The 17,587-nt window shown below is 44.8% G+C and overlaps 1 protein-coding gene across 10 annotated transcripts; it reads right to left on the bottom strand.

The window, feature by feature from the left end:
* Window positions 1–116: 116 nt before the first annotated feature.
* On the bottom strand, window positions 117–16,441 carry GIGYF1 (GRB10 interacting GYF protein 1). Of its 10 annotated transcripts, none has more exons than XM_051995983.1 (27): window positions 15,980–16,300; window positions 9,925–10,081; window positions 9,725–9,797; window positions 9,482–9,543; window positions 9,258–9,387; window positions 9,038–9,136; window positions 8,756–8,867; window positions 8,473–8,596; window positions 8,061–8,101; window positions 7,676–7,846; window positions 7,214–7,464; window positions 6,949–7,057; window positions 6,485–6,610; window positions 6,237–6,328; window positions 5,918–6,092; window positions 5,630–5,796; window positions 5,294–5,394; window positions 5,065–5,178; window positions 4,851–4,951; window positions 4,455–4,537; window positions 4,239–4,376; window positions 3,946–4,146; window positions 3,142–3,323; window positions 2,866–3,026; window positions 2,618–2,781; window positions 2,400–2,532; window positions 117–2,251 (listed from the first exon to the last, which is right to left on the bottom strand). In XM_051995983.1, exons 4-27 carry the CDS (start codon window positions 9,514–9,516, stop codon window positions 2,199–2,201), a joined length of 3,063 nt encoding a protein of 1,020 aa, XP_051851943.1. In that variant the 5' UTR covers window positions 9,517–9,543; window positions 9,725–9,797; window positions 9,925–10,081; window positions 15,980–16,300; the 3' UTR covers window positions 117–2,198. The 10 variants fall into 10 exon arrangements, with proteins under 10 accessions (XP_051851943.1, XP_051851941.1, XP_051851938.1 ...); XM_051995981.1 differs by having other exon boundaries at window positions 9,482–9,643; window positions 15,980–16,299; XM_051995978.1 differs by having other exon boundaries at window positions 9,482–9,611; window positions 15,980–16,299.
* Between the last annotated feature and the right edge of the window lie 1,146 nt (window positions 16,442–17,587).

Raw genomic sequence — 17,587 nt, 5'->3', positions numbered from 1 at the left:
GAAATTATCTTTGAAGGCGTTCCAACCACTTTCTTGGTTGGACTACTGTCCCAGGAGCAAAGTGGATCCAAGTCCCTGAAATTGACATGCCACCAATAAACAAGACAAGCTGAGGCTTAAGGGAGAACACACACTAAGTTTTATTGGGGGGGAGGGGATAGGTATTTACATGGGGGAGGTGAGGATCACATAGAATTTGGGTATGGACAAAAAGGCAGACCAAACAGACTGGCCCCTTCCTTGCCTCTCTGCCCCAGGAAAGAGGGAGCAGCCAGGACCCAGGAAGACCGGTTTGTGGGAGGTGGGGGAAAAATAGAATGGAAACAGGGTACATAAGAGTCCCTGGGCTGAGGGGCTCAGAGATTTGTAAACATTGACCACTCTCAGAAAGGGGGTGAGGGTGGGGGGGGTTCCCTCCTTCCAGCTTCCTCACAGGGTTAAGGCCACTCCAGGCTCAAGAGTCCCCTAAGTTCAAAAGTCTCTACAGCTGGGGGGAGGGAAGGGGAAGACATGAGGAAGGGGATAATCAGCCTTCCTACACACACTGGCTGTGGCAGGAGGATGGTTGGTTACATTCAGTCACAATAGTAGCCCTCCCCCCACCTCTTAATGCCACTGAATACTGGCAAAGGAGGGCAGGGAGTGAAGGGAAGGGGGAGTCAGGGAGGCCAGCAGCAACAACAACGAAAAAAAAAACACCATCCCCCCATTATTGCTTGAGAGAGTATTACACAGACATTTAACACTGTTGAAGAAGCCAAGGGGAAGCAAGTACAGGAGCTCCCCCACCCAAGGCCATGACCAACTCCAAACCAGTTGCCACTTTGGTGCAAAAATAAAAATTAAAAAAAATATGGGATCCAAGGGGATAATGTTGCTCTACCTCCTCCTCTCCTCCCCCAGGGTAGGGGAACAAGTACATTCATGAGGGGGAGGTAGAGGCAGAACCCTAGCCTAATACTGTGCACTCTGGTGGGTTGAGAGCAGTGTGGATGTTGGGGAGACAATTTAAGAAACCCAGATGGTTAACTATTAGATGATAAAAACAAATCCCATCCTACCCTTTACACAAGAGAAACATGTCTTGATATAATTCCCCCCTTCCCCATCACAGTATTTGTAAAAAGGGACGGAGTAGAGAGAAACCATTTGTTCCTCTCCAATTTGGTCAAATTTAAGCACACCTCTTAACCCCACCCTTACCCCACCCCGCAAAAAACCCATCTCCAAGCTGCCTTTCTCTGTGTTCCTACTCTTCTATCTCAAAAGAAGGGCAGCTGCTGGAAGGGGTTGTCCATTCCCTATTCCTTCTGCGGAAAAAATGGAAGGGCATAGGTGCCATGTCCCAAAAAATACATTCAAATGGGGGACTGGGGAATTGGGTTACCCAACACTAACGATATCCGCCCCCTCCAAATGGCAGAGATGGAAGAACCCCTCAACTCAGGAGTCACTGCTTCTAGCTCCCTTAACAGAGCTAACACTGACACAAGGCCCCATTCCCAGGCCCATCAGATTTGTGCAACTTACCCCTAAAGCAGCAGAGCAGGAATGGCTTTCTCAGCCCCTACCCCCCAGAAACATCAACAATCACAGGAATCACCCCAAGCAGTTCACAGCGGGTCCAACAGTCAAAGGAGACCCTACAGTGCAAACTGTTCTTGTCCAAGCTTCCAGTTACACAGAGCTGGTGTATGGGGTGGCAAAGGCTAAGTGCAGCCTAGGGGAGGAGGAACATGGACTAGGCAGGTCCCCGGGCCTCAGTTCCCTTATCACCCCCAAATAACAGTGTTTAGTTTTTTTAAATCAGAACCCACCCTCCTCCCCTCTCATTTCTTAAAAAGGGACTCTTACCACCCCAATCAGATCCCAAACCCATTAACTCCCAAAGGGGAGAAAAGGTACTGGGATGGGAGGGGAAATCTAGTTTTTTTTTTTTTTTTAAACATTTTCTTCAGGTTTTAATTTTTTAAAAAATTCCCTCCCCCCAACCCCCACTCCCCCAAATCTATAAAGTGCCTCGTGGTGGGTGAGTTAAGGTGCATCATGTGGTTTGTAACAAGTGCTGCGGACTCTGCCTCTTCTTCCTCCAGCTTCTGCTTTCCCCCTATCCAAGGGGAACCTGGCCAGGCTCAGGGTCCCAGGTGTCCAAGCCACCTCCTTCCCCCTTCCTCAGGTGGGGCTGAGGGGCTGGCTGTTCAGTAGTCCTCTACACTCTCGATCTCACTGGGGGATCCATGCAGGGAGTAGCCTGAGGCCAAGGAGTAAAGGTTTTGAAAACAAAATCAATATTCTCCATCACCAACTAGTTCCATTGCTCCTATATCCCTCACATATAACCCAACTCTCCCCATCCAGTTCTAACTCCATAGAAGGGGATTTCCAACCATCATACCTACCCAGGATGCTGGGATCTGCATGCAGCATCAATGCTCTCCTCTTAGCCTTGCTGCCCTCTCCCGGACCCAGCTTGGTGTTGTGATTGGTTTGGAAAGCAGCTTGTAAGGAACTTGTATTATTAAGCCATGCCTCCTGTAAGGACACAGATGATCAGAAGAAAATCTGAGAGACATCATTTCCACTGTCATAATTAGAGCAAAGAGCATTGGTCCCCCACCTGCTGCTGCTGCCGTTGCTGACTAGCCTTATTCTTGGCCCTCCGCTCTAAAAATTGTTTGGCAAATTCTTTGGCTTCCAACGTGTCCCCTAGACAGGACCGGATGTAATCATGGACATCATAGGGGGATTCCACCTCTTTCAGGATCGCCACAGCCATGGGCACTGTAGGGGTTTGTGGGAAATATCAGGGACCACCTGAGTATGGTTACACAGGCCCCTGGCTCCCCCACTGTGCCCTGCCCATACCATCTAAGCTCCCAGTGGTGCTCAATGTATGAAGCATCTGTTCACACCACTGGGTAAAGCCATCCTGGGGCTTAGGAATGCCCTGCAACAGCTTCAGCAATTTCTCTTCCTCATCTGTCTTCTTTCGACCAGGTCGGCCAGAAGGGTGGCCATAGGAATCGCTGTGTCAGAAAAACAGAGTGAAGTGAGGGCTCAGAGCTGACCCTGCCCCATCCTTCACCCTGCTACTTTTCCCAGCCCTCCTTCCTCCCAGACTAGTTCAGGCTCTACACCCACCTGAGCAAAGGACTGCTTCGGCTGTTCTTGAGGCCCAGACTCCTGGCCAGGTTGCTGCTGCCCTTGAGTGTTTCCTCCCAGAGCCCAAGACTTCCACTGCCCCCGCTCTTCTCTAGCCCACCCCATAGGGGTCCTGTCTCTGCCACCCACTGGGATAGAGGAGCGCTGCCCAGGCCCCCATGCTGCAGAAACACAGAGTAGGAGGAGTCAGATTAGTAAGGACAACAGGATAGGAGGGCTTTCTAGAAAACTGCCAAGAGAGCTGGGTGGGAGAAACCTATTTTTGGTATTTATATGGGGATGGAGAAGGGGATACGGGAGGTGAAGGACACAAATCTATAAAAAATGTAAGATCCTCAAAATTAAAACAAGGCTTTAGAATAAGAAGACAGGGAGAGAAAAGTGGAGCAGTGGCTAGAGTAACTGGCCCTGGAATCAGGAATTCAAATCAAGATAAGACATTTACCAGCTATGTGAATATGGGCAAGTCACTTAATCCTGATTGCCTCCCTCTAACTCCGCCCCCGCCCTCCCCCCAAAAAACCCTTCCACAAATAAAACAAATAGGATAAGAGGGAGGGGAATATATGCATGTGAGTGTTCTTCTACTTCTAGATGTACTGTGTCAAGTTCTAAGTCACTCTAGGAAGCTGAGGACAATAAGAAAGTTGGGGGTTCCTCCTCAGGTTCTAAGATACTATTCTTATATATGGTTTGAAAAATTAGAAAAGATGATGAAAAGAAGATGAAGGAGCATCAAAGGAGAGGTTATGAAAACACTGCTCAAGTCTGATTCTGGCTTACCGCCCGCTGGGCTGGGGCTTGCGCTCGAGGAGGCTCCCGATGTTGCTGTTTGTGCAACTGCCGATCACCCTCCAGCTGTAGCTCCAACAGAGTTTTCATGGAGAGGCCTTGCTTTGCCCAGAGTGGAGGAGGGGAGCCTGGTGATGGAGGCACTGCCTGCTGCTGCTGCAGCAGCTTCAGGAGCAGTTCTTGCTGTCTAACCTGGGAAGAAAGTCAAGGAGGTTTCACTATGTCAAAATGAAGGGATTTGACTTCCTGACTGTTAATTCTTTGGAAGAAGTATGCTCCCTTACTTGCTTGCGCCGATACAGCTCCTCCTCCTCCTGTCTCCGTTTCTGTTCTTCCTGCTGCTGCCTCCGCTTTTCTTCCCGGCGTTTCCGTTCCTCCTCCTCTCGTTTTACCCTGAGTTCCACATCTCTCCGCTCCTGGAGCTGAGAAGGAAAACAGTATACAAAACCCTGCCCTCTTGGGTCAATCCCATCCTTGTGTTCAGCCTTAAAGGGACTCACTTTATGTTGCAGCTGGAGTTGTTCTAGAATTGGACCCTGAGTCGAAGAATTAATTGGTATGTCCCACAGACTGGCCTCACCACCTGAAAAGAGCAAGGGAGGATAAAAGATTTTCAGAAAGCCTTTGCTCAGAAAAAGGATAGCATGACAAGAAATCAGATAAAGGCACAGATCAGACCTTTATGGTCGGGACTCTGATGGATGTTATTCTAGGTAAAGGAAAATCAACTGCTTCCTAGCTTTCCAGCAAGGACTGGAAAGGAAGGCAAATTTTGAGTGAGGTTCCTTTCTGATGGGAAAATAGATACTTTGTCTTTTCAGATGGAGGCAGAGTTGTAGAATGACAGAGAAGGGATGGGAAAGAATTCAGATGGTCTTGCCTAGTCATATACATACCTGACTGTGATGAAGCTGAGGTATGCAAATCCCAGAGGGTGCCTGAGTCTGGCACCGACAAGGAACGGTTTATCGTTGGAAGGAGGTTCTGGTCCCCACCTCTGAGAAGGAATAGGTCTGACTTAGGACTCTAATCTTATTCCTAACTGTGGCCCTTCCTTACACATTTTGGGGACAGAAGAAAGAAAAGAAGGATCTCATGTCCTGATTATACCTGGGTTTGAGAGCCTGTAGCTGCTGCAGAAACACAGTGAGCTGTTGCTGCTGCTGAGGTGTCAGGTCTCCCATAGCTGCCTTTTGCTGGAGTGCACACTGTGGGAACTGGCGGCTGGGTAGCATGCAGGACAGTCAATTTCTACTTCTTATGGCAGGACTTCAAATCTATATTCCACAGAGCTAGGGGAAGGGACTCCCCCACCTCTGCCCGCCCATCTCAGTACTACCTGTTGATTAGCTGAAGGAACTGCTGGTGCTGCAGTTGCTGGTACAGTGCAGCTGTTGCTAACTCCTGTTGCTTCTTCAGCCGCTCTTGATCCATGTTTCCCTGAGAGAGAGAGAGGGACAGAAACACAGAGACACAACAATGTTCAATGTGGTAAAAAGAAAAGAGCACCATGGGAAAGCATTCCAGAAGGAAACATTCTTCCTCTCGAAGGAATACCTAACCTCACTTTCTCAGTATTTCCCCTATCTTTTAACCAAATTCTTCCTAGGTCTTCCCATGAAGTAGAACTCTCAAAAAGTCCTAGTGGCTTGGGCAATATATTGAGTATACTTACCAGCAGTGGGGGGGGTGAGGGTCCTGGGGCAAAGGGCACACGCCCCCACATCTTGATAACTTCACCCAGTGGTTGGAAACCTTCATCACAGCCCCGTTTCACCAGCAATGCCATGGAGAAATAGCCAGCTTGGAACCATTCTGCCATCTCCTGTGTTGTGAAGGGGCCTAGACCAGAAAGAATACATTGAGGTCAAGAAGAACAAAAACCACATGGATGTCCCTTCCTCTAATCTCTAATTCATGTTTTCTTAGACCAATTTATCAATTCCCTCACCCTCTGAAATACCTTGGATTTCTCCCTGTGGGTCCTTGTAAAACCACTTTCGGGCAGCCCCATGACTAAGTGGAAGAGCAGCAGCAGCAGCAGCTGAGTGTCGAAGTCCTTGACCCTGCATGGCAGCTGTGAACTGTTCCTCCTCTAGGGAACTATCCTGTAGTGATGCTACCAGTTTTTCTGCTTCCTAGGACCCCAGGGAAATAATGACATGGAATTAGTAGCTGAGGTCAGGGGCAAAAAGATGAAAAAGATCAGTAAGGGTAGGAACATGGCAAATTGAAATCAGGCAAAGATAAGATCAAAGTCCTCAAAGCAGCCCCTTTATCACCTGCTGCAGATGCTTCATGCCCTCATCATCTTCTGTGTCTCCAGGAGAATCAGGTGGTAAGCCAGCTTCTGGGTTCACTCTAGTTTCATCCCCTAAAAGTGAAGAAAGGGAAAAATAAAGGAACAGCAGCGTATGACCACACATCTTACCTACAGCTTTAGAGCAACTAAAACAAAAAGCTCTGCTCCATTTATTACTCTTCCCCAAGGATATTCCCACCAAACCCTAAAATCACTGCCTTCTACTACCTTCAACCACTGGAAGATCTTTCTCAGTAGCCTCATCCCCTTCCCCATCAGGTCTCCAGAGAGAATCCAGAGTGGGCAGGGGAGATGAAGGATGCATTTTTTCCTCCTGGATGGGTGGCTCCATGCCTAAAAAAGAAGTGACATAAAAAAGTATTATAAAAATCACAGAACTTGATAAGATAAAAAGGTAACATGGTCCCTGTACATAGTTTAAAGCTGAGGAAAATTAAACCAGGGAAATTATTATCTTTTTTCCCAAGGCTACCTAACTATACAATGTAAGAATTTGGATTTTTGACTAAAATTCAATGTTATTTCCATCACTGGAAGTGTGAATCAAGTACTTTCTTCATGGTCAGATAGTCTGAAACCATCCCATAGTTAAATAAATCCATCAAAATATATTATCTTATTTCCTAGCCTTTCAAGTTTCATATCTTGGCCATTCAGTTCTTTAATCTTACCTGATTCAGTTCCCTCTCCACTCTGTCCATCCAGCTTCTCCTCCTCCTCTTCTTCTAGACCCTGGAAGTCTAGCTCTTGTTCCTCAGGGATTGGCTCCTTGGGACCCTTCTGTACCATTTATTTATTTATTGGGGGGGGGGGGGGAAGGGGGGAAGAGAGGAGGGAGGGAAGTGAAGGAAGGGTGAAAAATGAGAAGATCAAGTCATTGTAAAGTTATTACCAGTTCTCCCAACCTATCCTTTCCCAATCTTTCTCTTAAGATACCTTAAGGGGCAAGAAGGCCCCAGATGAGTCAAAGGTGCCCATTTCCTCATCTTCATCCTCCAGACACCATTCAGGGAGTCCATCCTTGTCATCATCAAAGCCATCAGGACCCCGAGATTTCCGGGGATGGGAGCCTCCCCCACCCCGCCCCTCTTCCTCAACACCCCCAGCCCGCTCCCCTCGCAACTCAAATTCAAATTTTCTTCTCCTCTCCCCATGCTCCCGCCAGCCAGCAGATCGGGGTCCACCATCTGAGGAACAAAAGGAGATAGGGAAATGATCATTATCTGAACTCTTTAGTTCTGACTAACCTCAATAATCTTGGAAAAATTGTTTAAGTTCAAGAAGCTACTTCCTTATTTTCTCAAGATTTTCTACTCTCCCTTCCTCTCTGCCTTGGGACTCTATAGCTGCAGAGATTTCTCTTTAACCTCCATGCCTTTTTCACTTATTTCCCCTCACCAGGACTGGTGGAACGCCATCGATCCCCATCTCGACGGGGACCTGCCCCAAGTCGCCAGCTGCCCTCATCTTCCTCTTCTTGGTCCTCCCGTAAAGAACGCCAATTCTCACTGTCTGAACGGGCATGTTCCTTCCGGGGTCCTGATCCTCCCTCCTCAAACCCAGAACGTACTGGCAGTAGGGGAAAAATTATTTTAAAAATTAGCATTGGGGGAAGGTATATGGAAGACCCATTGATATGAACCTTTCTAGAAAATGAGACATTCATCCTTTGAATGATTCCCAAACTTTTCGGGGGGGGGGGGGAAGGGGGAGAGGGAGTTCCCAATCCTTTTTCCTCCCAGGTTCCCAGTACCCCACTATACTCTTTCCATATCCTCTGTACCTCCATCTCTCCTTGTTGACTTCTCAAATCGCCTCTCGCCTCTGTAAAGGGTAAAGTGATGGGGAAGATGTCAGCTAAAATCAGAAAAATTCCCATTATCCTGAACTGTACAAAGTTCTATAGTTCTCTCATCATTTTACACAAAGAAAGCAGAAGGAAGAGGATACAGAAAGAAGCTAGAAGGAAAGAGGCCTAGGTCAAAGGGTATTTGAGCCTGGGGAGGGGCGGGGGGAAGTGGAAGGAAGAGAGGGAAAAAGGGGAGGAAGTAAGAATAGAAACACAGGACCAGAAATGAACTTAACAAAAGATCCAAAAAGAAACATGTGAAAATAACAGATTTTCTAGTGACCTTACCTCTCTGCCCAAGTTATTTTCCCTCTCTGTATATTCCTCCCCTTTTTTCAACCCATACCTATCATCCCAGCTTTGGCTGCGCTGGATCTCCCGAGGACTTCTTCCAAAAGCTCCATCTCCTTCTTCAATGCTTCTTTGGTAAAAGCCACTATCACCTCTGCCCCGGCCTGGAAAAAGAGGGGCTAGACACCATAAATTGGTTGGTAGAAGAACTTACCAGATACCACTATTAGGTATCTTTAGGATCAATTCACACACACACACACACACACACACACACACACACACTCTCTCTCTCTCTCTTCCTTCAACCTACAGAAATCCCAGTAATCCCCTACTACCTCTGCTCCGAGTGCTGCCTCTGCCACGAGAGATACCACCTGGAGGGGGGCCAGCCCCCTTCCCCATCAGCCTCAGCACAGCCACACTATTCACTGACAGGGAGAAGTTTCTCTGAGGAAGAAACCAGTGCTGGGAATGAGAACTCAGGGTAATGTGCTCCTGGCTCTCTACAAGTCCTTAATACCCCACCTTCAAAAATCATTCCCCTCCCCCAAACCAGCTGTCTGACTTCCCTGTCCATTTACTTTCTAAAACACAGCTATCTAGTTCTTAAGGCCCACCTGCTCCTCTTCTGTCAGAGGTTCCAGTGCCAATGGCTGCAGTGGTTCCTCCTGTAACACTGCAGCAAATTCTTTGTCCTGCAATTCATCTGGGACCTGCTAGTCCCAGAAGTAGAAAAGTTGAAACACTATATTCCCACATACTTGCCTGACGGGGTAGGCACACTAAAGAACAAAATAGTTTCTCTAGTTAGATTTTCTTTGGGGGAAGCCTACCCACCTTATTTTCCTTGACATAGAGTGCCAGCATCTCCTCACGACCATAACGATGCTCAGCCAGCTTATATTTAGGCATGGCAGGGGAAGGAGGTGGGGAGATCACACTACTCCCACTTGACAGTGCCCGTAGCCTAAGGTAGGGTAGGGAAGCAAATATAAGGTAACCGAGGGATTTCCTCTCTCCCCCCCATGGTTCTTCCACCCTCTCAATAGGGCCCAACTCACCACTCTGGACCAAAGTTGAGAGTTTCTGCTGCCATTGTGAAGCTGCTTAAGTTTCCTCAAGGCTGGAAGTTGGGAGGAGATGGGGAGAGTATGACAGGAAGGTAGAGGCTTAACACTTGATATCCAAACACTTAAATGGAAACAGGGAAGAAAGATGGAGCACTGGGGAACCAGAAGTCAGAGAAAGGGATCAATCAAAGGCATCTGGGTCTAGGGATAAAAGTAGAGGCTACTTTAGAATACCTGATTATAAAAAGTTGTGCAGGGCCATTCACAACATAAGATGGCCAGAGATAAACCAATGTAGGAGGATTACCTGGAGATGGAGAAAAATGGATTAGTTAAATAAATCTGATTCTTGTTTTCCTCTTTGGTCCCTGAAAGGGACTTCTTGGGAGATGCTAAGCTAAGTCCTTGGTTCTTCACTCTATCCCAGAGCTTACCTGGCAAATTGTCCCCCAGGTACCTGGAGACAGGGAATAGAGGAGATGGCTCTCTTCAGGCAGAGGATGGTAAAGAGGTTGAGCCAGGAGTCACCAGTTATCAGATATGGTCCTTAGTATAATGGTGACCAGGGGCCCTTAACATCTGGGAAAGTTCCTTAAAATAGGATGAGGAAAAGATATTTATTTGTCCCTGCCCTTGAATTTTCAGTCACTACAAATTTCACAGATCATTTCAAATCTTACTTTTGTACAAAGTACAGATTACTGCCTACATAAAAAACTTAGTAGCTGTTTATCCATTGCATAGATTACCAAAACCCCTAATCTCTTTACCCCCTCCTCCATTACATACTGCCAAATGACCAGAATCCCTACCAGAGTAAGACAAAGTAAGAAAAGGATGGAAAAAGTACTTCATAAACCATTTTGTGAAAGGTTCACTTCGGGAAGGGGAAGAATTTAGACTAGGGATTCTTAACCTGGGGTATATAGATAAATTTCAGGGGGTTTGTGAATATGGAACTTTTAATATTTTGATAATGATTTCAATATATTTCTTTTCAATATGGTTTATTTTGTAATCCCATGTATTTGAGTTATACATTTAAAACCATCATTCTATCATTCTGAGAAGGGGCTCATAGATTCACCAGATTACCAAAGGAGTCCAAGATACAAAACAGGCTAAGAACCCCTATACACTAAATCTAAAGATAATCAGAGAGGAGGTGGCCATACAGACACACAAGGGAAAAACTGGTTCTCATGATAAATTGTGTACTTGAAGGAAATCGATCAGGAATAGGAAGAATGTTATCCGGACAGAGAAAGGAGGTTCTTTAAGGGTTATTGATATGAACCCTGGTAGCCACAGAGAAAGTGTCTTTTTTTTTTGTTTGCTATTTTGAATTACCAGCCCTTGAAGATTCTTTTCAGAACTTGAAACAAGCATTTATTAATCAATTAATAAATGCTTGTTTCAAGTTCTGAAAAGTATTAAAATCTCTCGGATTTTGGGATGGAACTGAGATGTTCCATCTAGGATGAAAAAGTTCAGAAGTGCACTTCAAGGTAAGATTTGATTATGTGGCAGAAATGGACTTCCTTTCCTCTCCCCAGGGAGAAGAAAAAGTTGAGTAGAAAAAGAAAAGTTGGGCAGAAGGTTCTTTTGCTTGCATAAATGGGAATTAAAGGATAGAAACTGAAGGCTTTTATGTCACAGAGAAAGAATAAGGTTTAAGAGCTACAAAAATGTAAAAGTTACAAAAGTGACTAGGTGGGAAGGAGGAAAAGAATCTATGAAAAAGTTCTCATAACTAACAGGGAATCAGGGAAAAGAGGTAGTTTTCTTCATTTTTTGGACTATTCCAATGCAAATGTGCTGTTGCCAGATTAGCTTTGGGAGTCAGTGTTTAGTGATAAGAAGGGTAAAGCACTTTGCTTTCTTTCTTAATCTCTAATCTCTCTACCCAGGTTATCAGAAACAAATGCAGGTATATGAGGCATGAGAAACAAGAAAGTGTAAATGGATTGGGAGAAAAGAAACCCCACTGGAGGCTATAATTTAAATTAAAGTCATTCAATTTATTAAATATGTACAATGCTCCCACACTTTGGAAAGAAAAAGGAAAGAAGAGAACAAGCCTCCCAAATGAAGTAGTTATCAGTCACATTTTTGCTTTTCTTCCTGCAGCCAATCCTAATTGCACTATAAGGTATTAGGCTTGCTCAAACATTCCTTATTCTACTCAAAAAAAAAAAAAAATAGTTATTATGTGTCTTTTTTATATACAGGACCAATTCTCAATTCCCTGTGTTCATTTAATTCAGCAAAAAGAAATATACTTATTATATCCCAGAAACTGTGGACACAAAAAATAAAAGTCTTTGTCCTAAAGAAGCTTATACTCTAGTAGATAACATATACATTAATAAAAAGATAAAAGTAATTTCCAAGACTTGAACTTAAAGAGAGTGGAGGGACAGAATTATGATACACAAGATGAATGTAAGTTATGCTTTTAAAGAAGCTAAGAATTCTATTAAGTAGAGGGGAACTCCACCCCCCCCCCCAAAGAAGTTTAATTTCACACCATTTGTGTGAAGACACTGAGGTAAGGGATAGTATCTTGATAAGGTAAGAGATAGAATCTTGTTGTTAAGAAACAATTGACAATCTGACTAAAATGGAAAGCATACAAAGGTGAATAATATGGAAATAAAGACTGGAAAAGTCTTCAGTAGTCAAGATCATAAAAAGCATTAAATGACAGGCTGAGTAGTTTATATTTTATCCTATGATAGGGAGCTACTGAAGAAGATTTGTGTATATATTGGGAGAAGTGTCACATGATTAGATCTTTGTTCTAGGAATATCAAGTTGGAAGCTGGCTTAGAAAAAAGAGAGAGTAGAAACCCTCCCAATAGGCTAGGGTCAAAGTTGTATGAGTAGTGGACAAGGGAATAGATGAAAAAATGTTGTGGAGGCGGGCTAAATAAAATGTGACAAATGATTGTACATGACTAAGGAAGAAAAAAAAAAAGAACAAGGTTATAAACCTGATGACTTGAAGGAAAGTGGTTCCATTAACAAGAATGTGTAGATCAAAGGACGTATGGATTTTCAGATGAGTAATATGAAATAAATTCTGTTTTGAACATGTTGAATTTCAGACATCTCCAGGTGGAGATGTTCAGCAGGCAGCAAGTAATATATGACTGGAATTCAAGAGCAAGATAATGCCTGGATATAAAATTTGGGAGATATCTGCATTTCTAAAGTGTAACCATAGGGAAAGACAGAATATACTGAGAAAGACAGAGTCAATATTAGCCACAATGGTTCAGTTTTCCCATCTTTACTGATGGGAAGCATTCTACTCTGGATGAAGAGATCATGAAGAGATTCTTGGGAAAGGAATAGTTTTTAAAATTTAGATATCCTATCCCAGGGGAGAATGTTAAGGAACTAAGGACTGGGAGCCTTGAATGTTCTAAATTTTTGTCAGATTCAAGGTAAAAGGAAGAGAAGCGCACATAGATTATTTTTTTTTGCTTCTGGAACTTACTCCATACTTCCCTTCTCCCAACTTCTCTTTATCCTTGAGCCTCATTCCTCTCAAACACACACATATGCATGCACTTGAGTGTACACACAAGCACGCACACATACACGCGTCAGCATTTCAATTTAAACTTTCTCTTCTTTGAATATAAGAGAAACACTACCAAGAAAATGGGACAATGGAAAAGAGTCTTAGCTATTGTCAGGTTTGTCAGGACTGGCTCTTAACATGAAATAGGAAAGGAAAAAAAGATAGGTGAAAATTAGGTCTCTATTTAACAAGGGTCTACCTCAATGCCTCATCATAATATGAACACCATAGCTCTTAAAAGCAATGCCAGCAAAACACAAACTCTCCAAGGCTGTATGTATGAGAACAAGCCTGGCTAAACTGCAGAGGTTCATCACCAGGTCAGCCACAAAATGACATCTGTTAGCCACAGCAACTTTTGCCACTTACTAAATCACAAAGGGGTCAGATTTTGTATTGATGAAGGATGGACTCAAATCATTAAGACTGTAGATCCTTTATCTTTCTAATTCTCCTATTAGCTCCATTCAAAAGTGATGTTCCTGGAACATAAAGGGATATGTCTATGATTGAAGAATCTCACTCAAATCTCTATTAGCAAAGTAGCTGTCCATGCTTGGGTCTTCAAGATTCCTCCAATTTCAAAAAGACCAGACTTTTCTTCTATCTTGCTGAAAATTTTCTTTGTAGCTTCAAAAAGGAGGGAGTCTATTTGGGGGGGCATCGTCCCTAACTATATTTCTTGAAACCATCAAAATGATAATTCACATTTGCACGGTGCTGAAATGTTTTCACAAGCCTTTATCTTGTTTGAGCTCTTCTACTGATTCCTCCAAGTTGATGGGATCTGAATGAACTAAAACCATTTATTGCTTGCCATATGAAAAATTGTTGCTCTCTAAAACACAGACTCTTGTCCCTAGGTACAGACTGAGAAGGATTTTATAGCAACTGCAACTCTTCTCTTATCATTCCTAATTCCTAGGAATGCTATAGTTTCTGACATTTTATTTGTTGTATTGCTTTTCCTTACTTTACATCCAATTTCAAACAAGAGTTCAATGCTCCAGTTAAAAAGTCCTCCCCAGTCACTTCCTTCCCAGTTACTTATAGTTTTTATTAGTTTCTAAGAACTCAACAGTACCAAAAAAAAAAAGTTCTAATAAAAACCCTGAGTAACAATCATAAGATTAAAATTCAAAAATCCCATTTTCGTGACTCAAAAGTCCATTAATTCCCACATCTTCTTACATGGACTGAAACATCAGGAGAGGTAGCCCAAACTCTTTTCTCTTTGAGTAGTACTCTATATTCCAGTACACTCCAATCCAATAGATTTCTTGGCTGAACAAGGCCCAGTGTGACATGATTAAATATAACCAAACATCACCAGAACAACCCTTCCAAATATTCTTCAATCTATTCATACTTGCATAAATCAAAATATTATCTAGACAGGTGGCTTATTCTTAAAGAGAAACAAGAGCTGGGGTCTGTAATTCAGTTACAGGGCAAAGGTGGGAAAGTCATCATGTTCATAGAATCATATGAACTTTAGAAATAATCTCTTACCATATTCTCTAATACAGATGACAAAAATTAAGACCCAGAAATATTAAGTGATTTACCTCCAAGAAAACAGCACAGCTAAGATTCAAACCAGTTATACGATATTATTACTATTTATCTAAATTTAGTGCTTCTTGCGGAAGAAAATGCTGATGAAATGAATAGGATTGAAGACATAATTTGCAAGGATGATTAAGTTGAGATGATCTTTAAGTTATGATCTTTTTATGGGGATTTAATTAATAGTAATTTGGGAAGGGATTCTTTTGACAGAGATTCAAACAATTTACTGAGATAGTCTCTAGAGATGGTCTTGTTTTGTAAATATTAAATATGACCAGCACTATGAAAGCAGCATTCTGAATTTTATGAGAGCTATCAGAAAGGCTGAAGTTCTGAAAAGAATGGGGTTTATGAAAGTGCCAGTTATTCCTCATTGACAGAAAATTTAGAGGGGAAAAAATCCAAACACACTAAAGGTAGCATGGTCTAGTGGACAGTGTTATGGACTTGGCATCGGTGAGACCTAGGTTCAAGATGATAAGGTTGGATTCTACAAACTCTTAAGGTCCCTTCCAGCTCTAAATAAGATCTTATGACCTATGATTAGAAAAGTAGGGATTACGACTTTGTGTGGAGATGTATTTCTTTGCCAAAATAGAGCCATTGGGGAAATGAGATGAGTATGTTGTTGTAGAGAGTTTAGAAGAGCCTCAATTTAGAGTGATTTGTTTATGGGGAAAGAACTTCTATGTTAAAAGTGAAGACACACAATGTCAAAGCTAGAATTGGGATCAGTCTAGTCCAACCATCTCGTTTCACCAGATGAGAGACCTGGGTACAATGAGAAGGGCGACAATCTTAAAGAAGAGGGGGGAAGGAGAGGTCAGATCTGTGGGGAGAGAAAGGGCAGTCTCAAGGACCCGATACACATGCTGCACACCCCTAGCCGAGATACGGAGACCTTTCCCCAAAAAGCCCAGAAAGGCTGTGAGTCTGTGGTCTCCTATCACCACAGTGGCTACGCAGAGCCGGACGAGGGGGTTGGGGGTGTGACTGGAAGGCAACACCGGATGGGGTTGGGTCTCCAGTGGAGGCTGGGATGCTGCCGGTGCCCCGTGCGTTTGGGCTTCCAGCAGAAGCTGCAGGAGGGGCTAGGCCCGCCCAGGCCCGCCCTCAGGGGAAGAAGGGTTGGCCCTGGCAAGGAGCGGGGAGGGGGGGGCGGGGAGAGAGCTTCACTATGGCCTGCCACCCCTCCAGCCTCCGGGGTCCCTCGAGTGGCAGCTAGGACTAGAGGAGGGTTAGGGGTGGGGATGCTGGCCCGTAGGCCCCAGGCGCTCCCCGGCAAAGCTGGGGAACTGGCTGGATGGGATGGACACGCTCCTTACCGCTGGTGGGCGGGCGGGCGATCCCGGGCAGACTGCGCCAGGCTCGGGCTCCAGTTCCGGGGCGTTGGTGGCGCGAGGCTAGGGCGCGCGGCAGACTAGCCCGCGAAGGGGGAGGGGGAGGGAGGCGAGGGGGGGGGGGTGGCGCACGCTGGCGCTCCCGCTGCAGCCGCTCCTCAGTGTTTGTGTTTGTAGCAAGATGGCTGCCCGCCTTGCACCACGTGACGAGGGAACGCTCTGCGCCCAACCCCCCCCTCGACCCCCAACAACAACTACCCCAAGCCCCCGCCTTGGGCTCCGCTGTACACATACAGATCCACGCGGGCACGCAGACACGCACACACCACACACACACACCTTCACATGGGGGCTCCAGTAGGTGCGCCGAAACCGATTTGCACGTGATCGGGGAGCCCAGCTTAGCGCGTCACGTGACCCGGAGCCAGTTGAGATGGGTTGTTAGGTTGTTTTATACCGCCCCTCCCTCCTCCCCTTCTACTATTCCCCCAATTAAGCGCGCCCCCTCCCCCGACACTTGACAGGCGGCTTGCCCTGCGGCTCTGAACAGACGGACTGACGGACATACGTCAGGGCGCTTCATGGCGTCATCGAGCTTCGAACATTAGCAGTCAAGCAGCATCTCTTCCGAGAGTCCTATTTAGCTGGGCGACTCAAAGCCCCGAGGATCGCTTGCAATCAGAATCACAAAAGAGGAGTAAGACTTCTGGCTTTGCCGGGGCACACACAGCCCCAGGCAGAGTGGGACGGTAGCGCGGGAGTGCGCCCCTCCCCGGCTTATTATTGTGAGGCTCACATGAGATCATGGATGTGAGTTTCAACAACAACAATGATAATAGCATTTGTGTAGTGCTTCAAGGTGTGGGAAGAGCTTGACAAATATTTGATTCTCACAATCACCTTGACAAGTAGGTTCTACTATGACCCCATTTCACAGGGGAAGAAAATTGGCAGCCAGGGGTTAAGTGACTTGCCCAGGGTCACACAACTAGTAAGTGTCTGAGTCTGGGTTTGAACTCAGGTCTTCTGACTCCAATCCGGTAATCTATTCAGTTCTTGCACTTAGCTGGCTGCTGTCATTTTTATTCTGTCTATATCTTGTTTTTTAAGTTGTTTCCCCATTGGACTGGAAGGTCCTTGAATACAGAAACTGTTTTATCTTTCTTTGTATCTCTGGTGCCTAATTAGCACGGTAATTGGCACATAGTGGGTGTTTAAATGCTAGCTGACTCTCAAAAACATTCATGTCAACTTTATGAATATCAGTTTATCTAGTGTACTGATACTGTACTACAGTGGAGATTTTTCATAGCCTATTGAATTACAAAAATATTCAACCAGTCAACAATTATTTATTAAGGGTTTACTGATATTCCAGATCCCGACTCAAGCACTGGGATTACAAAGAAAGGAAAAAATTTGATCACTGTCCCCCAGGAGCTTACTTGATTCATTAGAATAAAAGGGGGGAAAACAGTGATACAAGGATATTTTCAAAGTTTCTCTTTAAAACTTTAGGATTTATTGTACGACATGAGAGACCACAAGATCATGCAGCATGGCATGTCCTCATTTGAGAAGAGACTTGAGGCA

This window comes from Antechinus flavipes, chromosome 4, assembly GCF_016432865.1.
Source record: "Antechinus flavipes isolate AdamAnt ecotype Samford, QLD, Australia chromosome 4, AdamAnt_v2, whole genome shotgun sequence".
NCBI classification, from domain to species: domain Eukaryota; kingdom Metazoa; phylum Chordata; class Mammalia; order Dasyuromorphia; family Dasyuridae; genus Antechinus; species Antechinus flavipes.
This window is presented reverse-complemented; position numbering and strand designations above follow the sequence as displayed.

Excerpts from the sequence above, each read along its gene's own strand:
- GIGYF1 (XM_051995979.1), bottom strand. The coding sequence starts at position 9,516 with ATGGCAGCAGAAACTCTCAACTTTGGTCCAGAGTG. Across the intron at positions 9,388-9,481 it reads CTCAACTTTGGTCCAGAGTG|GCTACGGGCACTGTCAAGTG; the intron begins GTGAGTTGGGCC and ends ACCCTACCTTAG. Across the intron at positions 8,597-8,755 it reads AGGCAGCACTCGGAGCAGAG|CCCCTCTTTTTCCAGGCCGG; the intron begins GTAGTAGGGGAT and ends TATGGTGTCTAG.